Source organism: Nuphar pumila, chromosome 5 (genome assembly GCF_984573655.1).
Source record: "Nuphar pumila chromosome 5, dmNupPumi1.hap1.1, whole genome shotgun sequence".
Lineage (NCBI taxonomy): Eukaryota > Viridiplantae > Streptophyta > Magnoliopsida > Nymphaeales > Nymphaeaceae > Nuphar > Nuphar pumila.
In genome coordinates this window covers 107,015,303-107,041,034 of record NC_143253.1, presented here as the reverse complement: position 1 = coordinate 107,041,034, position 25,732 = coordinate 107,015,303, and the positions used below count along the sequence as shown (strand labels likewise).

The following is a 25,732-nucleotide window of genomic DNA, read 5'->3' as shown; positions in this document are numbered from 1 at the left end:
TTTAAAAAAAAATTAACTGGGTCGGGAGGCAGGACTGGGCCAGTTCTGCCCCCCCCCCCCCCCCCTCCCCCTAGCTTCGCATATGCCCACAGCTGAATAGATGTATTCTTATATATATATAGTTGAATCGTAGGATGAATACGTGTACCACATGATCCTAGGCATACACATAAGGATAGCATTTACCTCTATTGACGAATCGAACTCCGAATAAAAACCGATAAGACTGGTCTTAAGGTATCATCTATCCTGGTGCTTCCTTCAATCCTGGTTGGAGCCTCTCCCAACGTGAGAGAGAAAAAAATGAAGAAAATGGAGGGTTTGAGAAGGATGAGTGAGATGACCCCAGTCGTGGCCTACCTTACCAATGGGGCAGTGTGTGAGCATCACCGTGAGTGGGGATGCTACACACTGGACCCAAGGGGTCTGCCTAACACCAACTAGTGTGTGTGTGTGTGTGTGTGTGTGTGTGTGTGTGTGATAAAATATTTTGAGGGACAAAAAGTTTGGTAGTGTCTTTTGCACGATGGATGCTTGAATTCACAAAAGCTCAATTGTATACATATTCTTGTTCTATTCAACCGTCCAAATAAAAATAGAAATTTGATGGTTTGACCATTATTTCATGAAAAATAGTGTACCTTTGCAAAAGTTGCACATTTTATTAGTCATCCCTGAAATGAATGTTTATCTCTTTCCTTAGTTTGTGAAATAAATGACAATGATACTTATTACTTTGCTTGCAGATGAAATATACTTTACATCGGGATGATATGACCATGTCTCGTTCTCATACCTCATTTCTACTAGATGCATGATTTTAATGTTTTGTACTACAATGAATATTCGCAGAGTCATGATAATTTCAAAGGCTAGAAAAAAAAAGATAGAGGAATGCATATTTTATTGTTTTGGCCACTGTGTAATTAGAATGAGTATGCATGTGTATGACTTCTCAAAAATGCAATTTCTATCACAAGCACATGAAAATAATTTTATGTTATTACCGAGCCTTGACAAAGAATGAGAAATGCATAATGCTAATTGGTTTACATGTAAATTGAATAGGTGGTTCGCATATGAATGTTATGATCATAGCCAATGTAGAGACTACTTACAGTTACAAGTATTGTCTTGATATTTGCACAATTATGAATATTTTAGGGTCATGAATTATGCGAAAGCTCAAAACTGAGCTTGTGGTTCTACCAAAGCTTTGTAGTGCCGTAGGAGCACTTAAAAAATGATGTACTTAAGACATGCCATGTGGTGGCATGATCAGTAGGGTATGATACGTACACCTTAATTCAATAATAAAATTTAAAATAAGATAAGTACAAGTACTCAGCTTGAAATTGAGCTGTAATTCTGAGAATTTTGTTGGTGCCTATTGTGCACTAGGTTGATTAGAAGTTACCAGGGTGCATCCTAGCTAGTCACACGGGATATTAATTAGAAAAGCATAACAGACCCCCATGTAGTCTCGGTCTGCTACAATGTCGAATGCATGTGTGTACCCATAGGATAATTAACAAGATAAAAATAAAGTCAATTTACTTGTAAATGTTTTTAAGTACATTCAATGCTTGAAATTGCAATTGTTATGATATAAATGTGATCCATTCATTTGATGCGTAGCTTCATTAATATTTTCCTTTATATTTCATTTGTCATAACGTAGTTGTGATTAGTTTATTGGATGCATAGCTTCACTAATGTTTTCCTTTACATAACAAATCATGAATTGCTTGGATTGGATGCATCTCATAAAACTTACGTAAATTTTATCATTTTAATATCATTATTTGAATGTGTGCACATATACATGTACACAAGACACTAAATACATTCATATGGATATAATGTTTTCTTACTCAGACGGAGAGTAGTCTGACCTCATCTGAATTATTATTTTTCAAGTAATGAATACAACTATTGGGATAATTGCAGATGTCATTACGAGTGGAGCCATGAGATTTAGCATTGTGATCCTCCACAAACTCTGATAGACCTTTTGGATAATTATTTATGAACTTATAATAAATTGTAGACATATTATTTATTAATGGTATTAATTGTTGAGAAAGGTATTATGATTCGTTATACCCTGTAATCTGCCCAACTGTTTGACTGGATAAGTTAATCGTTATTCCACTTTGAAGAAAAAAAAATCCAAAATTTTTGAGTCAAATTGTTAGGGCATTACAAAACCAGAGTTGGGATCAGAAGAAGGCTTGGATGAAAGATTCAGACTTGCGGTGAACAGGTATGTCAAACAAAGTTCGGCAAACTCAAGCAGATTGAATATGTTATTTTGGCATTGGGGCATGTGGGATGAGTGTCTTATGTTAGCACCTTGGTTGACACAGTGAGGTAGAGAGTGTAGGTTTCTCGTGATTGCGAAAAAGAAGATACATAAGAAAAATATGGTCAAACAACTAGCCGTTTGGGCTCGGTGAGTTGTTTGGATAGGGTTCAAGGCCAAGAACTTATATGACCTGGTCTAGGGGTTCTAAGAAGGTTTAAGTATGTGTGAAGAGGTCTGAGATAAGTGATAGACTGTAGGGAAGGTTGTTGTCAGTCTAGAGTTATCAAAATGGTTCAATTAGGTAGGTCGATCGGAACAGTGTGATGCAATTTTGGTTTTAGGGTTCTAAAAAATAAGTAAAGGCTTAGCTAAGGTTGAAATCAAAGGTTGGAGACCACTTACAAGTCTTTAGTAGGTTGGAAAAGTGTCTCACACATTTTGAGTCTCGAACACACAGTTTGCAATAAAGAAACATTGGTTGACTCATTGAAGAAGCAAGACCACACAGTCCGACCATTAAGAGCTTGGGCTCGAAAATTGCACAAATCATGATGGGGGACCATAAACCTCTATTTATAATATTTGGCATGAGTTTGGGTTTACTTTCAATCCAAAAATAAAAACTAACCCATTTAACCTATACACCCTCTAACGGTCAAAACAATGTTCTAACTGGTAGTCAAAACTACACTAAGAAGATAATCATTTAGATTGACAGGAGTCCCTCGTTAATCAAATCCTAGCTAGATCTTAATCTTACCAACAAATAATAATTATAAAAAGATAATAATACTTAGTTGGACCTTCTTTTCAATTTTCACAATTTGGAAAACTTGGAAAGTATAGGAAGTCTTTACCTTACTTTTATTTCTTCTTCCAAGTTGGCACCCCTTCTTCCAAGTTGGCACCCCAATGGACCCCACTTACTTTCTTTTTCCTTTTTTCGGTGTGGACATATGTCCACTAACTTTTCATCTTGAAAAGGAGCCCCATCAGCACTCACACTACTTTTTTAGGTTTCACTTTGACTTGAGAAGCTCTCTCAATTGGATGAGGTGACATCTGAATTTTGGAGCAATAGATTTAACGTTTTTGCTGGATTTGAGACCGCACCACAATCCTAGAAACCTTAACCCTAATATAAACTTAAAATAGAACAAATCTTAAACTATCACCCAAATATAACTCAAGAATCAATATGAATATAAAATAGATTCTATATGAAATAAGATCCAAAACGAAACTGAAAACTAAGATCCAAATTAAATAATTAAAAAAAACTAAATAATAAAAAAGAATACGAATGACTTTGTAGACCTGATAGTGAACCTTCTCATACTGCATTAAGCTAGGACAAGGTTATAAGAGGTACTCGACATGGGGCTTGCAGTTCCATACCAATGATGAATCAAAATGACAAGTCCATGGTCCCTAACACGACATCCTTAGCAAGTAAAGAAAAAAGTGCTAAAGAGGGCAGACTGAGTTAAGCGGAGAATAGCAAGAGGGATATCAAGGTGATTTGAGAGAGAAGTCATGGACATTATAGCCTTTAAAGGGTAAGAGAGAAAACACTGAGAAAAGATCCAAAAAGAGCATTGATGGGAGACGTTGAGGAAAGAAAATGAAGCAGATAGCGTCTTCGGGAAGCGCATGTGATGATGAAATTTTGTTTTCCCCTAGCCTCCCTCCCCCCATCATTGCGAATCTCTCTTTGTCATCATCACCATCTCTCTCACTCTCTCTAGAGAGAGAAGAAGAAGAGATACGTTAAGGGTCTCTCTCCAATTGTCCGTCTACAGGGCCCTCTCTGTCTCTCTCCATTGTGCGTATCTACAGGGAACTAGAGAGAGAATTGAGAGGGGATGATGATGACGAAGAAGATTTGAATTCAGAGGACAGGTAGGCATATATGATGATGGTTGATGAGCCAATGCTCGGCATCCCCCATCATCATCATCATCATCATACAACCGCCCAACACGCCGCCTATCGTGCTTTCCCTACCATGATTGTCGTTGCAGACCCATCCCTTTCCTGCTTTCTTCCCTATATATATCCCCTCTTCTCTTCATCCCTCTCATATGACTTTCTAAAAACTCCATCTCTAAGAAAATTCAGAGATTGGATTGGAGGAAGTAGGTGAAGTTCCCACTCTTCTTCTTGCTTTTTGGTTTTCTTTTGTCTGTTGTCCGCTGGCTCATCTTTAGTACTGCTCACTCTTGATACCTCATCGTCTTTCCACTTTGTTTTCTGAATGAGTTTGGGTGTCTCCATTTGAAGATAATGGTCTTGTATGTTTTTTTTTTTTAAATGAACTTTCTATAATTAAACGGCCAACATGGCGGTAGATTCATTTCATCTGCTGTGTGTTTTTTCATTCGTTTTATTCAAAAATTTGTGCCTTCATAAATTTTTCTCGTGACCCTTCTTTTTTATTTATTTATTTACTACAGTTCTGTAAGCAGCCAACTTGGCGATGAATTCATTTCATGTGCTGTGCGCTTTTTCATTTATTTTAATCAAAAACTTGTTCCTTCATAATTGTTTCTTGCGACTTTTTTTTGTATATTTATTTACTACAGTACCTTTGGTTGATAGTTAAGCGTTTTCTTAATCTTGTTAGTTTCGGACATGTGTCCAAGTGTAAAGGCATTTACAAACTCACAGCCACATCCTAGAATTAGTGGGGCCAATCTCGAGGGTTATTTGGTCACTTCAAATTAAGCACCTGTGAAGTGCCATGCTCCAAATAAGCAAGATCCTATTTGTTTCTTCTTTCTTTTATTGCATTTCTTTTTAGGCTGTATGGGAGACTGGGTCCCCCTCTGAATTTGGGAATACAAAAGGTAAGATTCATTAAATTCTATTGGCAGCAATGAGGGGTTTACATTAATGAAAGAACCGGCTAAGAAATCACATATAAAGGCGACCAAGATCATGAACTCTTTAGCTTTTGTTCATGAATTTGGATATCTTTTTCTGATAAGATAAAAAATAATTGGTCATCTTACATATATGATATCAAGAGTTTGAAGTTTTCTCCTAGTATAAGAATCGTTGTAGTTACTAAATTCGGACACATCTTGCAAACAGCCAATGTTTATCAAAACAAAATTCACTTGGTGTCCAAATGGTTCACTGTTCATTCAATACATATTATCTTCCTTTCACTTGGTGTTCTAGAAAAGTTTGATAAAAAGTGATAGCATATTGTTGTGCAGAGATGGAGAAGTTGAACGCTGAGCTCTTTCTGCAGAACTGCTACATACTACAAGAGAACGAGAGGCTAAAGTTGAAGGCTCAACTTCTCAACCAAGAGAACCAGGCCCTCTTGTCAGAGCTGAAGCAAAGGCTCTCCAAGGCAAACCCTAACCATAAGAATGGTGCAGGCAACACCAACAACGGCACCACCTCAGGCACCAAACATGACCCTCCAAAACACTAGAAGACTCCTTAGAATTGGTGGTGAAGATGCTTTGGTTTTCTGCAAGCGGTTTTTTGTGGTAACGCCTTACATGCAGTAGCCATAGGAAGATGTGATGTGTAGTGTACTGAAAACACTGTAGCAGAAGTTTCTTGTTGATATGAAGGAAAATGGTGTCTAACTTTTTGTTGCATTCTCTCTCTTTCTTCGTTTCTTTCCTGATGTTTCCTATGACACGAGGTCGTTCGACATCGTTCACAGCTTTACACAAAGGCTAGTATGTCCCTATATCTATTAGTTAACCTCCAATCCAGTAGGTCCCAAACAGTTGTACTAAGGTGATTTGATAAAGTTGATAACTCGTACTTTTATACTAAGGTTGCTGGTAAAAGTATAGCTTGTTAAAAGTTGTTTCTGGATTGATGCAAATATCCATCGGCTTAAACATATCTTACCTCATCATATGCACTTTGAAGTTTGAACTAGTTTAGACCGTACAGATGAGTTTAGCATTGTTTATTTGATACAAATTCATGTTTTTACGTAACAATTTGGATGTGTGAATCTTTCTTTCTCATTAATTATATTTTGATGCAAATTTGAACCCCCTTCATCTTTATCCTTACGATGGTTCAAATCTGTACGGTCAGAATTGCTTAATAATGCACGAGTAATGAGTTATTACTCGTTGGTACCAACTTTGTGGTGCAACTGCAAAAAGTTGAAGATCCATGTCCTAAGATCAATGATTTTTGTGGATCCTAAAAAGGAGTAAGCTAAATAGTAAAGAGGAGGGTTCATCTTTGTGGTGCACTGCAAAAAGTTAAGTACCAACTTTGTGGTGCAACTGCAAAAAGTTGAAGATCTATGTCCTAAGATCAATGATTTTTGGGGATTCTACTAAAGAGTAAGCGAATTAGTAAAGAGAAGGTCCATCTTTGTGGTGCACTGCAAAAAGTTTGAAGATCTAAAATCAATGATTTTTGTGGATCCTAAAAACGAGTAAAGCGAGTTGGTAAAGAGATGGTCCATTCTTTCTTCATTTTGTCAAAGTTGGTGTGTCCTGAATTGCTAACTAGCTCAAGCTGGTTTCTTGTGTCTAAGAGTAAGTCAATTCGTCTACAAGGCTTCGACTACTTTTTGTTTCCTCCCAAATACCACGTATTCCAGTTTTCAGGATGAATGTATCATTCCCTCCCAGCATCACAAAGTATAGCTTAAAACGGAGTAATTTGCACTAGATCCAGAGATACAGGTGAAATCCATGGACCCGTGTTCCACATTTGTCCCGTTAAACCACATTTTTAATGGACTAAATAAACAATTGAAATCACATAATTGGACCTAGATGATCTAGATCCAGTGTCATAAACAACTCATGTCCAAAGAAAATGCTAATCTGGTGCCAATAATATGGCCCAGATCCGATCCATTAGCACCTAGACAAGTTGACCCCCTGCCGCCAATATCAAAGACGAGAATGTCCTTTTAAATTCTCATATTCACGTTGCTATGGTTCAATGGTGTTTTCATACTAAAAGAAGCTGAGCCAAGTTGACGCGAACCAATGGAGTTTCTTTTACTGAAACAAGCTCAGAAAATTTGAAGTTTCGTTCACTAACCCTGGATATTCAACATCTCCAATGTGTTTCAAGCTGTGCAGATGTTGCAGTAATGAACACAAGAGCTTCATCAAATAAAATTACGATAACGACAGTAATTTTCAGAGCTTTGATATCGTAGAGCATTCAACAGGATCACATAAATATGTGTAATTACCGTTTACCAGTACCATTCATCATTAACCATCTACCTTCAGCTTCTTGTCAATGCTAGAGAACGTTTGGTAAAAATGCCTTGAAAATTTTGTAAGCGATGTCCACATCTTCCTTCCCACATCTCACGTATACTGCATGAGAGAAACAAGAACAATCAAGAAAAATGAATTACTTAAGCATTGTTAGTCGAGGACCTGAATGATAAAAACAGCGGAAGTCAGTAGGTTTGATCATACATTCCATGAAAGAACGAATTTCTAAAGAAGACCATCACGTTGCCTGTTGCCTTATGTTCCATCTGACTATCAACTGTAGATTTTTTTACTAAAGATAAGCCTTTAATATATATATTTGTACCTATATATAGGTATATAAACTGGAATACTCATCAAGGGTATTTCGATCATTTTACATTATAATAAGTGTCAGCCCCTAATGGACTGACTGTTTATTTTTAATTTTTATTTTCTGGTTTTTTTATAAATGTAAATGTTGTACTGAGATTGGGCAGCTCCAAGAGCTAGTTGGGCTGCTCCTCCCTATGTCCCTTGTGTATTATAAATAGGGCTTCAAGCCCTTGTATAATCTAATGCCTTCAGAGCATTCCATGTAATACAAGAACCTTTATTTTGACCCTTGTGTGGGTAGTGTGGCTTCAAGTGTTCTTGGTTGGTTGTGTTCTTGTAAGCCCCATAAATGACATTTATTTGCTTTTTTTTTATTTCATTACATTTTTTTCTTCTGCTTAAGAGGAGTCTCATCTTCCAGTTTTGTTGCTGAAAGAGGAACAAGATGAGCCTCAAGATTTGGTTTAAACCCCTCGGTATTGACTGTGCTGTGACAGTAAAAGAAAATATATTCAGCATTTCAATTTTTGACGTTCAAAATATAACTTCATACAGAACAAAATGACCACTACCCAACGTGATATTGGCAAAGTTCAGATTACAAAATATAAATCAGGAGAGAAAAAAAGCAGAAAAATGTTCAGTTAATCTTTTAGTGATTAGATACTGCAGGTGAGAGCAAAACTCAAGCACACATGGAACCACATCAATTGAATTCCACACACAGAGGCAACATCCACAGCCTAAAATGGCACTGAAAGGCCAAAATTTTTGGCATCTGACAAAAACTACTAGGATTTGATGGTCTCTTTCATTTAGTAAAGTTTGTTCATAAGGACAAGCAAGCAATATATATCATCTGATAAAAACAACACATCAATGTGCATGTAAGTGATGGGAAGTGAATATTCAAAATAAGCATGCCTGAATAGCAAAGAACATATTTCTTATTCATGCAGTAATGTTCAAAACAGGGGCGTAGCTAGGGGGGGGCAGGACTGGGCTGTAGCCCAGTCCTGCCTCCCCAAACAGTTAAATTTTTTTTTTTTTTTAAAAGCCCAGTCCTAGCCCTGCCCTGATTCCATATGAAATAGATTTTTATCCATTTTTTAGCCCAGCCCAGTCCTAGCCCAGCCCTGACTGCAGCAAATAGTTTGATTTGTCCATATGAAATAGATTTTTATTAATAATTGTAGCCATTTTTTATTTTATCTCAAAAAAAAAAAAATTCGGGGGCGCTGCCCCCAAACCCCCAACCATCACACAAATAATTTTTTTTTCTACAACCATGTTTGCCCCCTCCTCACATGAATCCTAGCTACGCCCCTGGTTCAAAATCAACATATATGGCCAAGCCATAGGCATCAAATAGCTTTTATATCATGCAGTACTATTCAAAGGTCTTTCATTCTTTTTTGATTAATAATTCTGCATAGCAGTCTTTTTTGATTAATAATTCTGCATAGCAGTCTTTTTTGATTAATAATTCTGCATAGCAGTCTTTTTTGATTAATAATTCTGCATAGCAGTAAGGGCATTTTAGTCATTTCATTACCTCATATACATACCCTTCATGGTGAACCAAAATTAGTCTTATTCAATTTCACTTCAGAAATTGAAGCATTCAACCACATCTCAACCATGAAAGCTATCAAGATACAAATCACATTTATATAGTTACTTGTATCATAGTTATCAGTTCAACAAAACAAAATTATGACTCTGCCTTCCAACCTAAACTCTGACCTTCAAATTTTCAGATTTATTCAAAATATTTTGCAGTTTATAATTATGGTATTGCCTTTAAATCTGGCACTACGTTATCTACAAAATAACATTCAGTGTTAGGAAATACATGTACAGCTAAGATAGAAATCCATCAAGTTTCAGCAAAAGAAAGACCGAACAAGTTAATCAGCAACCAGTCAAGATGGATTGCCAGCGTTGGCACACGCAGTATAGGCCTCTTCACTTTGACAAGCTTATGCACAAAAGACCCATCAGTTCTTAATATAGCTCTTCCTGCTACACTTAAGTCCCTGCCAAACCACATATGCCACAAACCACCTCCATATGTCTGTACATTCACCATCAGAAATCCAGACTTTGATGATGCAGATATTGGTTTCAGTTTAAGACAGGGACCATCTGTATGTGCAGCAATCACATGAAATCCACTACCCACATTGTACCTGCATAACAATAGAGAACCATTAGCAAAAAAGACTGCAACAATGGGCATCACTAAAAGAAAAAAAAACACATTAAGCAAACTCTCAGGATTCCACATGGGCAACATGATGGCAATGACTGAACCAAACTTTCAGCTTGTAAATGGACAAGCAGGGATAACTCATCTAGATGGCATAAGCATAAGCATAACCACAACACAAGGAATACAATGCACTAATTATGGATCCAAGTGGAACTAAAAGAACCATTTTAGAGCTTTATATTGAAGAACTACTGGCAAAAACAAAGGCAAATGATAACAGAGGAAGGACATTGCCTACCTTGGACCAGAAGGAAACAACATAAACTGTACATATTCAGCTGCAAAGATCAAATACCCAAAGAGATCTAATTTGAAATTCCACTAGAGGGGGGGTGAATAGTGAAATATGATTATGATCGATAAAATAAAATAACTAAGTAATAAGGCATAACACATAAAACACAGAAGTTATACTGGTTCGGTCAATATCCAGACCTACATCCAGTCCTCAAGCAAACCACTTGAGATTTCCACTATAACATCCGAGTCACCGGATAAATAGTACAACACCCTCTTCCCAAGAGGTCTTCTTCTCTCAACAGAGAAGGGGCACACCCTCTTCCCAAGAGGTCTTCTCTCAACAGAGAAGGGCAACACCCTCTTTCACAGAGGTCTACTTCTTTAAACAAAGAAGGAATACAGTGGATAAACAGAGTTACAATACTTCCTATAGAACCTTCAGAATGATATGAATGGACGAATGAAGGATTCTAAGAATGTTCTGTTTGTCACTCAGAGGATACTCTTTGTCAAAGAGCTGGACTTGACTTTTTCTCTTTTCTTTCTTTTTCTTTTTCTTTTTCTCTTTCTTTTTCAAGGCTCTCTTTTCAAATCACGAATAGAAAATTTTTCTCTTTGTAAGCTCACACGTCTATTTCATTCCTCTTCTTGGAATAGTTTATGTGTGTGTGTTTATATAGCTTATAAAAAGTAGTCGTTACATTTTGGAATTGTAACTTTTTGAAATGTCAAATGTTAGGTCATTTCAAAAACATATTTTAGAGAAGTTCGAGAATGCCTTTTTCCATAAAGGTGAAATAGAGGGTATACTAGTCGTTGTAATATTTTCAGGTAATACATATTTTATGTAAAAAGTCTATTTCTTACAATAGTACATTTGAACGTTGGGTTGTAGTTTTATCTTTATTCTAATTAATGATTTGAGGTACATTAGTACTTCTTTACTTTAAATGAGTGTAAGTACTAATGAGTGCTTTGAGATATTTATTTGTACATAGTCATGTCAAGTGTATTCTTTATGTAGTGTATTTCAAAGTCTCCAGAGAAAATGAGGACCAAAAGGAAGGTCGACATTCTTTGGGAAGGATATTTAGAAAGGATTTGTTACAGAAGGCATTTAATGCTTTGTAGAGAGAATGATGACTTCATGTAAGTCGACATTCTATGGTTATAAAAAAGGTAACTAGAGTCCTTTTAAAACCATATTTTATTTGTTTTTCTTATGTGTAGCCGATTTATGTTTTTGTCTTCTTCTTGTATTTAAGAAACATTTCATTAGAGAAGATAACTAAAGTCTTTTCAAAAACATATTTTATTTGTTTTTCTTATGTAGTCGATTTTATGTTTTTGTCTTCTTCTTATATTAAAAAAACATTTCATTAAAGAAGATAACTAAAGTCTTTTCAAAAATATATTTTATTTGTTTTTCATATGTAGCCGATTTTATGTTTTTGTCTTTTTCCTACATTCCTTTTTTCATATTGTCTTGTATATAGTGTAAGGTACAATGATAAAATGATTTTTTTATAAAAGGTTGTAAGAAGGTCCAATTATTATATGACAAAATGTCTTTTTCATAAAAGGTTGTAAGAAGGTACACCTATTGGTTTTCAAAAAAGAAGCTTTTTGAAACTATCGTATACTTTTATGATATAGTATGTATGAATGAGTATGTAATATGCAAAATGCAAGTTCCTGAAGGTTCTGTTACATATGACTCTAAAGAAAAAAAAAATCTTCATCTTGAGGTAGCCGATTTCTTCATTTGAGCTTTAGGAAAGCATGGCTCATCAAGCTTTTTTCTTCAAGGAGTATGATTGCACCATAGTTGTACTTGAACAGGAAGTCTCCATCCTTATTGGGTGAGATATCCTTGCATCAAATACTCGTTAGATTTAAGGCAAAACATATTCAGTCATAATATAACATTATTTCAAGAGAACATATTATCATATCATATAAAATCAAATAAGACAGTGTATCATATTATGTGACATCAAAACCGAGTTTCTCAACATTCTCCCCCTTTTTGATGATGACAAAATATGCTCCCCCTGTCAAAAAGACATTATGCATAGAAATAATAATATGATAAAAAAGTGAAATAATGTTTAAAGAGAGAATATTTCTCCAATAATGGAGACAGGTTTTCTCCCCCTTTGTCATGGAAAAAAAGGAAGGATCAGAGTAAGAAAGTTATTACAGACCAAATATAATAAAAAATGAGTCTATCTCGAAGGAGGAGAAGGTGAAGGTGTCCGGTTGGCACGATTCCGCTTGCGAGTTTGCTGCAACAGGGCTTGATTACGAAGGATTCGATCCTGAGTTTGCTCGATATCCATCATAGCAGAAAAGTAATTGAAGGAGGACATTGGATCTGCTTCATCAGAGCCGGGCATGTGCAGGGACCTTAGATTGAAGGTGGTACCATCGAGGACGTGAGAGGGACGGAGGATGACTTCGTTGTGAAGTGGTACTCGGAAGTATTTGAGAATGGGAGTTATAAAACACCCAAAAAGAAGAGGCTCAAATTTCTGATAACGAATAAAGAGGTCGAAAATAATGGATGACCAATTTATCGGAAGAGAAGAAAGGATTGCGTAGATAAGAAGAGAGATTTTTCGAGGAACTAATCCCTGGCGGGGATGCTTGGGATAGATGTTGTGGAGAATAATCTGGGCAAGTAGCTGAGCATGAGGTTGGAGATTCCTCATGTGCCACGGAAGTTGGTAGCAGTTGGTGCAGAGAAGTATTTTTCGAAGTACCGATCGGTCGATTGGTACTATGGTGTTAAGGTCGGTACCGGTGGAAGGTAGATTTAGAATTCTACCTAGGTCGGAAGCATCGAAAATCATCAGTTGTCCTCGGACTTTGCTGGTGATTGAGGTTTGTTCATGATCAGAAGAGAAGTTGGTGTAAAACAGTCGGACTAGTTCGGAATAGTAGGCAGCTGGAGATGAAGATCCTATGAGAGGTTTGAGTTCAGGGAGATAGGTGTCTAAGTCGAAGAACTTAAAGTCGTCAAAGTTGATCAATTTTCCTTCCTGAATGAGGCGAGAGCAGAGTGAGTTGTAGGTGTGAAACAAATCAGGATACCTTAGATCGGCGGAGGTGATCAGATTGGTAGAGGAGGAAGCCATTATCGAATGCCTTGAAAATAAATCACTAGGAGAGAAAGGAGCTAGAACCGAGAGAAAGTAATTGTATAAGGATAGAAAAGTTCGAATGGAATGGTAAGAGATGAACCAATTGATTAAATAGAAGGAAGAAAATAATTGTTGATATGAAATGAATGACATTGGAAGTGAGTAACTTTTAGATTTTAGTCACATAAGGACATCCGTGAGGAGTAAGTTAAGAGACTTGTGAATGACGAATCAAATCAATGTTTGAGGATAGTGTATTATATTAGATTGAGGAGGACATAGTTATTGAGATATATAGATTTTACTATGGATGAGTTTATCGACTAGTGAGGAAGCCATTAATAGAGTATGGGGTGTCATGTTTTTACAAAAATGATTGATCTTTTAAACATAATGGCCTAATAAGACAAACAACTTGTTACTTTATGTGAAGGGATTCTAAAATCGTGAATGGAGAGTTAAAGACATAAAAAAGATGATGTGGATATCTAGAGAGGAGAGAAAGAAAATAAAGGACAACATTTACTTGATTTAGATATGACATAAAGTAGAGATAGAATAAATAGAGGTTTGCTTGGAGGCAAGACTTTAAAGGTTCTCGATTTTAGAGAGATATACAATAAGAGAGAGACAAGGTCACGGAGGGAAAGAAAGGTCATAGGGTGATCATGTGATGTGTATTTTGAAAGATATGACATTTTAAAGAAAAGAGTACCCAAAAAAATTGTTTCATGATTAATATTTGTAATTTTTTAAGAGTATACGTGGATATGAGAAGGACATATTTTGACTTAGACTAGTGGTGAGAGAGATGATGAGACCAAAAGGAGAAAGAGTTAAAAATATATAAGAATTTAAATAAGAATAGACATGGAGGAGTCGGATTCAAAAATGTATAATAAAAAATGTATTCGAGAGATGAAATGAGGAGACAAAGAAATATTTATGAATGAAGAGTAATAAATGTGAGTTGTCATAGAGAGAAGTGAGATGACACAGAAGGATAAAGAAGTAATAAAAAAAAAGGTTGATGAAAGACATGAAGTTATGATTGATATGAATTATTATTTATATTCTTAAAGAAACTCGACAAGGTTAAGTTTTAAATAAGAGTAGACAAAAACGGAGGCTTAATTTGTATACAAAAGAGATGATAATAGATAGTTTGTTGGGCTATGATATAATAGATGATATAGTAAAAAAATTACGTGTGAATATATCAACTAGATCTTTTAAAGGAACTAAATAGTCATTCGATTTTAACTAATGAAGAGTATGAGTTCTCATAAACTAAGTAGGACCATTTATCGTAAGAAAAGTTTTTATAAAAGGACAAAAAATAATAAAGGAGTTGAGTGATGTGAACATTTTTATGATGGCTTTTAATATAATTAGTTTTTATGGATATGAGAGAAAGGAGATAGGACAAGGAGTTATAATGGATGTGTACTTGAAAGATGACAAGTTAAATGACATAAAGAATGAGTCTTATAAGAATACGTGAATATGGAAACTTAGTTTGACTAACTAAAATCGATAAGAAGGAAAGCAATTTAAAATAAGATTTAAACAAGACTTATAAGAAGTATTATAATAAGTGTGATTAATTTATAAGTCACTTAGTTTGCATATTCCTAGTTCTCTTCTAATTCGTGTGAAGTCTTCATGTTTTAATGGTTTAGTGAATATGTCTGCTAACTGTTGATTAGTGGGTATGAATTCTAATTTAATTATGTTGTTTAAGACTTGTTCTCTTAAGAAGTGGTGTCTTATTTGAATGTGCTTAGTTCGTGAGTGTAAAATAGGATTCTTAGATAGGTTTATAACACTCGTATTATCACAGAAAATAGTTGTATTTTCAAAATTTAAACCAAAATCTTTTAAAGTTTGTTTCATCCAGATGACTTGAGTACAAGCTAGGCTAGCAGCAATGTATTCGGCTTCAGTAGTTGATAATGATACACAGTTTTGTTTCTTACTGAACCATGATACTAGTGAGTGCCCTAGCATGTGACATGTTCCACTTGTGCTTTTTCTGTCAGATTTACTTCCAGCAAAGTCAGCATCGCTGTATGAGATTAGATCAAATGTAGAGGATTTTGAATAGAATAATCCAAAATCAACTGTGTCTTTTAAATATCTCATTATTCTTTTTACAGCTTTAAGATGTGATTCTTTTGGATTTGACTGAAATCTAGCACACAAGCAAACACTAAACATTATATCTGGACGGCTAGCAGTTAAATAAAGAAGTGATCCTATCATACCTCGGTGTACCTTTGTATCAACAGACTTACCATCTTCATCTTTGTCCAACACAGTAGTAGTGCTCATAGGAGTAGATTTTGAAGCAGTTGAGTTCATGTTGAACCTCTTCAGAAGTTCACGAGCATACTTAGATTGATTGATGAAAACTCCATCCTTGGTTTGCTTAATATGCAGTCCAAGAAAGTAGGTGAGTTCTCCCATCATACTCATTTCGAATTCATTCTGCATGGACTTAGAAAAATCTTCACGGAGAGTGCTGTTAGAAGATCCAAAGATGATGTCGTCGACATAAATTTGAACAATTAGGGTATGATTATTCACTACTTTGACAAATAGTGTAGAATCTGCTTTGCCAACAGAAAAACCAGTTTTTAATAAAAAGGTTTTAAGTCTTTCGTACCAAGCACGAGGTGCTTGTTTTAAACCATATAAAGCACGTTTGAGTTTAAAAACATGATCTGGGTATTGTTCATTTTCAAATCCTGGAGGTTGTTTTACATAGACTTCTTCATTTATAAAACCATTTAAGAAAGCACTTTTAACATCCATTTGAAATAATTTGAAATCCATATAGCTTGCATATGCTAAGAGCATTCTAATAGATTCAAGTCTAGCAACAGGAGCAAATGTTTCATCAAAGTCAATACCTTCCTCCTGGTTGTATCCTTGAGCTACTAGTCTGGCCTTGTTTCTTATAACATTACCTGTTTCGTCTAGCTTGTTTCTGAAGATCCATCTTGTCCCAATGATTGGATGATCCTTTGGTCTAGGTACAAGATCCCAAATGTCATTTCTTTGGAATTGATTCAGTTCTTCAGTCATAGCTAGCATCCAGAACTCATCAATGATGGCTTCATCAATCTTCTTTGGTTCAAGTTGATAAATGAATGTCATGTTTGCAATCCGTTCAAGCTGAGCTCTAGTTTGAACCCCCTTTGTTAGTTCTCCCAAAATCTGCTTTTGAGGATGATCTTTGATATCGACAAAGGTTCTTTGGTGATCATCTTCATTAGACTTAGCTGTGTTATCTAAAAATAAATCTGTACTTTCAACATCATCATCATTAGTTTGTATATGAACAGATTGATCAATAGATTCACAAAAACTAACATGTATAGATTCTTCAATAGTATTATGACTCTTATTGAAAACTCTGTATGCTTTACTATGACTTGAATATCCTAAGAATATGCCTTCAACAGATTTAGCATCAAACTTATTCAGGCTATCTTTTGTGTTTAGGATAAAGTATTTACATCCAAAGACTTTGAAATAGTCTATTCTTGGAGTTCTGTCATAGAATAGTTCATAGGGAGTTTTATTTAATAAGGGTCTAATGAGAACTCTATTTGTTATGTAGCATGCAGTATTAACAGCTTCTGCCCAAAAAGATTTTGCAAGATTATTGTGTTGGAGCATAGTCCTGGCAGATTCCTGAAGGGTTCTATTCTTTCTTTCTACTACACCATTTTGAGGTGCAGCTCTAGGAAAGGCAAAGTTATGAGAAATACCATGCAAGTTACAAAAATTTTCAAAGAGTTCATTTTCAAATTCTCCTCCATGGTCACTACGGATTTTAACAATAGAACATGATTTTTCGTTTTGTAATTTTTTACATAAGATTTCAAACTGACAAAACGTGTCACTTTTGTTTTTCAAAAATATTACCCAAGTAAATCTTGAGTAATCATCTACAATGACAAAAGCATATCTATTATGATTAAGGCTAGCTACCCTAGAAGGACCAAAAAGGTCCAGGTGGAGGAGCTCTAAAGGTCTTTTACTTGAAATGACATTCTTTGATTTGAAAGAAGATTTTGACAATTTTCCTAATTGACATGCATCACAAAAATAATCCTTTTTAAAAGATATGTTGGGTAACCCACGTACTAACTTATCTTTAGCTAGTTTAGACATGTATTTAGAATTGACATGGCCCATTCTCATGTGCCATAGATGTTGAGTGTCATTATTAGCTATGAGGCAATGTTCTGTGATGTTTTTTAGGTATAGTTCATATATATTATTCTTTCTTATACATTTTAAGATGATGTTTTCATTTGTGTCAGCTATGAGGCATGCATCATGATTAAAGCTAACATTATAACCTGTGTCACACATTTGACTGATACTTAGTAGGTTATGTTTTAAGCCTTTAACAAGGAGAACGTCTTTGATAAGAGGTTTGTCTATGTTACCAATATTTCCAATACCAATTATCAAACCTTTGTTGTTATCTCCAAAGGTGACGGTTCCTCCTTCTTTATGATGAAGAACAGCAAAAAAGTCTGGATGTCCTGTCATGTGCTTTGAACATCCACTATCTAATATCCATCTGCTCTTCTTCTTTGGAGCCTGTAAAACATTAAGTAAATCTCCTTTTTGGTACCCAATCGGGTCCTTTTTTGTTAGACTTTAGAACCCACATCCATTTGGATTTGGGTTTGTCTATCTCTTTAGAGGAGTTAAAAAGATTAACATTGTAATACTCCTTATTTAGTTCAGATGAACTTTTCACAAACGTGGTCTTTTGATTTATACAAGAAGGTTTTTTGAAATGAGAGTAGCCAATACCATTCTTGTAAAAAGAGACCTTCTGAGAGGATAAGAGTTTATCCAAGTTCTCTTTACCTTTAGTAAACTTGAAAACCGTTTTCGTGAGGTTCTCAGTTTTACTTTTTAGCTCTGAAATCTCTACTTGCATATTTTTAGTTTTGGAGCTAGTAGAAGAAATTTCAGACATAAGCAAAAGATTTTTCTTTTTCAACTCAGAATTTTCACTGCTGAGTTTTTCATTTTCTTGAGAAAGCTTTAAATTTTCAGATTTTAAAACTTTATTTTTGAAACTCAATTTTCTAGATTCTTCAAATAGATCTTGAAAAGCATCTAGAAGTTCTTCAAAGGAAAAATCAGAGATTTCACTTACCGAACTTTCGTTTGCCATGAAACACATATTTGCAGTTTCGGCTTCATCATCACTTGATTCTTCACTAGTGGATGGTTCTGAATCATCCCATTGAGCATGCAGAGCCTTTTTCTTGAAGAACCTCTTCTTTGGTTCCTCAGTTTTGGACTTTCTTTTGAGAAGTGGACAGTCACGTTTTAAGTGGCCTGGCTTATTACACTGAAAGCACATGGGATCTTCTTTAAGATCTTTTCTTTCCTTGTGCCTGTTTGGAAGCCGGTTTCTTCTCATGAAGCGCTGAAATTTTCTGGTAAGTAGCGCAATTTCTGATTCTTTATCTGAGTCTTCATTCTCAGATAGGGCTGGGAAAGCTAGAGTTTTCTTTACTGGTTGCTCTTCTTCCCTTCTTTCTTTCATGTGGACTTCATAGGCCATAAGATTGCCTATTAAGTCGTCCAATGTAAGTTTAGATAGATCTTGAGCTTCTTCAATAGCAGTAGTCTTTTTCTCCCAATCAGTTGTGAGAGATCTCAAGATTTTCTTCACCTTTTCAGTCTGAGAATATGTTACACCCAGAGATTTCAGATCATTGGTGATGTTGGTGAATCTGGTAAACATCTTTGTGATGGGTTCATCTTTGTTCATTTTGAACAACTCATATTTTCTAACAAGAGATGATATTTTGGCTTCTTTTACTTTGTTGGTTCCTTCATGAATAACCTCCAAAGAATGTCAAATGTCATATACAGATTCACATATAGATATTCTGTTGAATTCATTCTGATCAATGGCACAATATAAGGCATTCATAGCCTTTGCATTTAGGTTTGCCATTTTCTTTTCTTCATCAGACCATAAGTTATAGTCTGCGGATGGAGATGTGTATGGATGCTCAACAATTTTCCATACAGCAAAGTCTATGGATTTGAGAAAGATAGCCATTCTGCACTTCGAATATCCATAGTTGGAGCCATTGAAGAAGGGAGGACGAGATGCGTGTTGACCTTCAATATCACGAGCATAAGAGGTAGATGTCATTTGTGCTGGAAGACTTGTTATGTCGAAACCAGCAAACCTGCTCTGATACCAAATGAAATTCCACTAGAGGGTGGGTGAATAGTGAAATATGATTATGATCGATAAAATAAAATAACTAAGTAATAAGGCACAACACATAAAACACAGAAGTTATACTGGTTCGGTCAATATCCAGACCTACATCCAGTCCCCAAGCAAACCACTTGAGATTTCCACTATAACATCCGAGTCACCGGATAAATAGTACAACACCCTCTTCCCAAGAGGTCTTCTTCTCTCAACAGAGAAGGGCAACACCCTCTTTCACAGAGGTCTACTTCTTTAAACAAAGAAGGAATACAGTGGATAAACAGAGTTACAATACTTCCTATAGAACCTTCAGAATGATATGAATACACGAATGAAGGATTCTAAGAATGTTTTGTTTGTCACTCAGAGGATACTCTTTGTCAAAGAGCTGGACTTGACTTTTTCTCTTTTCTTTCTTTTTCTTTTTCTCTTTTTTTTTCAAGGCTCTCTTTTCAAATCACGAATAGAAAATTTTTCTCTTTGTAAGCTCACACGTCTATTTCATTCCTCTTCTTGGAATAGTTTATGTGTGTGTGTTTATATAGCTTATAAAAAGTAGTCGTTACATTTTGGAATTGTAACTTTTTGAAATGTGAAATGTTAGGTCATTTCAAAAACATCTTTTAGAGAAGTTCGAGAATGCCTTTTTCCATAAAGGTGAAATAGAGGGTATACTAGTCGTTGTAATATTTTCAGGTAATACATATTTTATGTAAAAAGTCTATTTCTTACAATAGTACATTTGAACGTTGGGTTGTAGTTTTGTCTTTATTCTAATTAATGATTTGAGGTACATTAGTACTTCTTTACTTTAAATGAGTGTAAGTACTATGAGTGCTTTGAGATATTTATTTGTACATAGTCATGTCAAGTGTATTCTTTATGTAGTGTATTTCAAAGTCTCCAGAGAGAATGAGGACCAAAAGGAAGGTCGACATTCTTTGGGAAGGATATTTAGAAAGGATTTGTTACAGAAGGCATTTAATGCTTTGTAGAGAGAATGATGACTTCAAGTAAGTCGACATTCTATGGTTATAAAAAAGGTAACTAGAGTCCTTTTAAAACCATATTTTATTTGTTTTTCTTATGTGTAGCCGATTTATGTTTTTGTCTTCTTCTTGTATTTAAGAAACATTTCATTAGAGAAGATAACTAAAGTCTTTTCAAAAACATATTTTATTTGTTTTTCTTATGTAGTCGATTTTATGTTTTTGTCTTCTTCTTATATTAAAAAAACATTTCATTAAAGAAGATAACTAAAGTCTTTTCAAAAACATATTTTATTTGTTTTTCATATGTAGCCGATTTTATGTTTTTGTCTTTTTCCTACATTCCTTTTTTCATGTTGTCTTGTATATAGTGTAAGGTACAATGATAAAATGTCTTTTTCATAAAAGGTTGTAAGAAGGTCCAATTATTATATGACAAAATGTCTTTTTCATAAAAGGTTGTAAGAAGGTACACCTATTGGTTTTCAAAAAAGAAGCTTTTTGAAACTATCGTATACTTTTATGATATAGTATGTATGAATGAGTATGTAATATGCAAAATGCAAGTTCCTGAAGGTTCTGTTACATATGACTCTAAAGAAGAAAAAAATATTCATCTTGAGGTAGCCGATTTCTTCATTTGAGCTTTAGAAAAGCATGGCTCATCAAGTTTTTTTCTTCAAGGAGTATGATTGCACCATAGTTGTACTTGAACAGGAAGTCTCCATCCTTATTGGGTGAGATATCCTTGCATCAAATACTCGTTAGATTTAAGGCAAAACATATTCAGTCATAATATAACATTATTTCAAGAGAACATATTATCATATCATATAAAATCAAATAAGACAGTGTATCATATTATGTGACATCAAAACCGAGTTTCTCAACATAATTCTAACCCCCAGAAAATGCTTCATAGGCCCAAGACTGATAGCAAAAAGATAAGTAGCTGATGCTGTAGTTCAGAACTCTGACCCTAAAAATCCAAGCCAAGAACAATATAGCAATGCGAAGATCCCACTTAACAAGTCATAACCAAGCAATTAGAAAATTTACATACTACATTTGACCATTTCTTTGTGTATGTCTGCCACTGTGTTTGTGTATGTTTGCTTTTTCTGTCTATTTTTTTTCCTTTTTTATGTTTAAGAGATGAATACAAGAATGTGGAAAGCAGTACCAAATGTCAACACAAGTACCCTGGCCATTTTGGAGTACCCATGATATACAAGCTATAGAACATGAAAAAATAAACTGCTTTCTGAACTACAACAGCTGTAATCATGTGGAGAGACACCGGGTAGAAAAGTTTAGGAGGGAGATGAGTTGTGATTTGAAGCTGTGGGAATATCATACTAAGTTTAGGACTTCATATTCTACCACCAAAGTTCAACTTACCTTTATGGAAAGGAAGGAAGCATCATCAAGGTATTAAAAGAAAGGCATCCTTATGTTATCAGGTGTAGCAATGCACAACATGAATTGCCCTCAAACACCTCAGAAGAGCAAAAGAATGATTTTGTAACTGATCTGGTTATATTCAAAATCTTCCTCGCAGAAAATATCATATACACACTGTTCTGAACCAACAGCAAAATAGATGCTCCTCATATTACAATTTGGATAACCTCTAGTCACCAACACTAGACAAACTCAAACCCATTTTTCAATGAGCAGCAAACCTTGAAGAGGAGAAAAAGAAAGGAAGACCATGGTTACCAATTTGAAAAAAATGCAGTCTTCTTTTTTGACAAAAATTCCTTTGATAGTCTTAAGAGGGTGTGGATACTCCATGCAACTGAATCAGTGAATGCTTGAAAATAAAGATAGAACTATCTTGGACCTAGTCTTCCCAATTGCTGTAGTAAGGCCACAGTATGGAAATGGCAGAAACAGAAAATTGACACGTGCAGCACTGAGTTGGAATAGACCTCTTGATGAATTAGCGACCCTTGCTTATCCCATGAATCGAGCATCACAAGGCAAAACATCCATGCACAACTCTATCCATGGAAGTTGAGAAAACTAACTGGAAACCAGTGACATCTACGGCCAACACCATTCGCTGATGCAAATTAAACATGGGAGATGAAATTGATTGGTAGTCCTTGAAGAAAGGTGAGCAATTCATCATATAATACAAATGGACTGGTAAATCTGAGCCTCAAAAACTAGAAGATTAGACCCACTTTTCTCCAACAGCAAAAGCAACCAAGCAGGACATGTTCCGCGTAAAAAAGTAGCGCCCACCAGGCTTTATGTCCCATTCATTATTCTCATTTAGCAAATGAAATCCAGCTGCTAGTAATTGCCTTTTTGCTTCAGTTGCAAACAGAGTGTACATAAGAGCCAATAGTGGAACCAAAGCAAGCAAAGTAAAGCATCAAAAGAGCGATAAGAACAAATTCAAGCAAATGAATTCGAAAAAATGAACAGGCAGAAATGATAAACAAAAACTAAAGTTGGATATCTTAATAAAAAACCACACAATTAGAACATTCTCTCCACAGATACTAAACTCAAATTTTCACCGACTGCTCATCTATACAAATTCTTACCAGTAGCATCAAACCGAGTCCAAGATTCGTTCAGAAAATCCAGCAGACCGCTTACTACCGATGGACTTTCTTCACTTGCAAAAGTCTATCATCAATACAAAGAGTAGGATATAACTAAAAGGATAGCGATCATACGAAGATTCCTATTTTACTGCAGAAGTTTCAGAACAATATAGCGTGAGGAAATTACAAGTAGGAGCTAAGTTTTAATTAAACAGGAAATATGTTCCCAAATGCCTTCCCAGAAAGAACATCTTGCCGTTTATCTTCCAACCCTAAAAGCAATCTCACAAATATCGTTCCCAGGAAAATCCTGTCGACGAAAATCTCGTGATAAATTAAATGTTTTGACTTTATGGGAAAATATCGTGCAAATATGGGTATACACAAAATATATATAAAAGGATGTCAAATCATAAAGAAATATAATTATCAAAAAATACTAAAAAACTGCTTTTATCATGTTGCCGTTGCAATAAAAACATGGTATTTTCAAAATAGGAAACATTTTGAAAGATCATGTTTTTTCAGCAATCACAATCAGAAATATACGTCATTATTTCCTGTTCTGAGAGAGAGAGAGAGACTACACGTTTCTACGACGTAATAAAAAAATCAAACTAAATCCTTCCCTTATCTTCATTAACAAGCTTTATCCCAATTACATGGGTCGGCTTTACGAGTCCTGTCTATCTAACTCCGCTATTTCTCCATTCCTGTCTAACTGCGCCATTAGGAGGGTTGCGACCCGACTAGTGCCAGTCCCAAGCCTGTACAAAGGTGAAGGGTTGGCGTCAGTGGCAAACGGCTTAGAAACTCCAGCCACATCCTATGAAAATGAGTCCTAAGAGAAATTAAATCCTTCTCTCTATCTAAAAAAAAAACGCAAAGCCCGCAACAATCACAATCTACGTCATTATTTCTTCCAGTAATCGAACCAAAGAAAGGAAGATATATTTCAAATCTAGAAATCAAGAATTCAACGAGAGAGAGAGAGAGCATACGTCTGAAGCAGGACTCTGAGAGAAACGTAGAGACGAGTGCAGAAACCGAGCAGACAGAGACGAAGAGATCGGTCGGAGAAGAAGAAATTTAGGGTTTCCGGATCCGAAGAAGGGAAAGGAACATCTCCGACGACGGGAATCCGACGACGACGCGAGGAAGAGAGAGGGCTTCAGCAGTTGCAGGCGACTCGTCGCCATCGTCCTTTTCCCGGGAAGCTCAAATCCGGACGTCGATCCGGTGAACGTTTAGGATTTTGTTGCGGGAAACTTTCATTTAGGCCCCAAGCTGTTCCCCGAATTTCAAGAAATTGACTTTTTTTTTCTGAATTTTCTGATACTAGACAGTTTTTTCTATAAAAATGCCAAATCGGGACTTCAGGTTAATCTTCAACGTTTTGGGAAATGTGACGCTTCAGTTTTCTATGTTGCCCATTGTAGTTGAGACTTGAGAAATATTTATAAAGGTAGGCATTTTAGTGATTTGAGGACCACCGAGGTGGTATTCCATGTAGTAAAAGGGGTCCTTTGTCAATCTGAAGGCCCAGGATCGAATCCCGCTGTCACATGAGGCTGCTGTTGCTTTTACATGGTTGGGGGGAAGTAAGGCTGAGTGGTCGTATCTCCAACCTGGAAGTTTTCCCTTGCAGGGAGGCGGGCCCGCTAGTGAGACGCGGTGAGGGCTCCTTCGTCATAAAAAAAATAGTGATTTGATGGTATTATTATCATTTGACTTATTTTTACTGAGATTTTAACTTGGAGTGGGATCGAATCCCACCTTTTCAGAACCCTTTACCAATAGGGGCTCCGCTTGTCTGGCAGGAGCAGTTAATACACGTCACCTTGTAGGGGGGATGTTGAGAGTTCGAATCCCAATGGTCTATGGTTGTATAACTGGTAGGGATTTGCCTAACCCCAGCATTTTCTGTGAAAAAAAAAGAGATTTAACTTGGAGTGAATGGTCAGTTACCCGATTGTAAGATTATGAAAGTTTCTAAAAAAATAGAAGCGCATATCAGGAAATTTAGAAAGGTGGGGCATTTCTCGAGATTAGGGTAAAATGTTGGCATACAAGTGAAATTTCCCTATTTGTTGTTTTCGTGTAACGGGTCGGATATGTATTAAATCAGGCTTAACCCAATACCGTATCATTTGAAGAGTGGGACCGATCTCATAGTGGTGGTTACAATGGATCAGTTTCAAACTGGATCGTATTAGATTTGAATCTGAATCCTACTGTCGTGCGAAAGGTATGAATCCGAGAATCTAAATAAGATCAGATGATGTACATATGAATCTGGATCTGAAATATGTATGGCAATACTGGATCCAATAAAACCAAGGCCACGAGTATTACATGTAAAAACTGCAAATGGATCC

The 25,732-nt window shown here is 35.7% G+C and overlaps 2 protein-coding genes across 3 annotated transcripts; one reads left to right on the top strand and one right to left on the bottom strand.

The window, feature by feature from the left end:
- Nucleotides 1-5,534: 5,534 nt before the first annotated feature.
- Nucleotides 5,535-5,769, top strand: ZPR3 (binding protein). The gene has a single exon (XM_090007570.1). It carries the CDS (start codon nucleotides 5,535-5,537, stop codon nucleotides 5,754-5,756), a length of 222 nt encoding a protein of 73 aa, XP_089863696.1. The 3' UTR covers nucleotides 5,757-5,769.
- A 1,699-nt stretch (nucleotides 5,770-7,468) lies between these two features.
- Nucleotides 7,469-24,558, bottom strand: LOC149838035 (uncharacterized). 2 transcript variants are annotated; one of them, XM_090006328.1, is made up of 3 exons: nucleotides 24,356-24,558; nucleotides 23,352-23,436; nucleotides 7,469-7,644 (listed from the first exon to the last, which is right to left on the bottom strand). In XM_090006328.1, exons 1-3 carry the CDS (start codon nucleotides 24,551-24,553, stop codon nucleotides 7,568-7,570), a joined length of 360 nt encoding a protein of 119 aa, XP_089862454.1. In that variant the 5' UTR covers nucleotides 24,554-24,558; the 3' UTR covers nucleotides 7,469-7,567. The 2 variants fall into 2 exon arrangements, with proteins under 2 accessions (XP_089862454.1, XP_089862455.1); XM_090006329.1 differs by lacking the exon at nucleotides 7,469-7,644 and adding an exon at nucleotides 9,511-10,052.
- Between the last annotated feature and the right edge of the window lie 1,174 nt (nucleotides 24,559-25,732).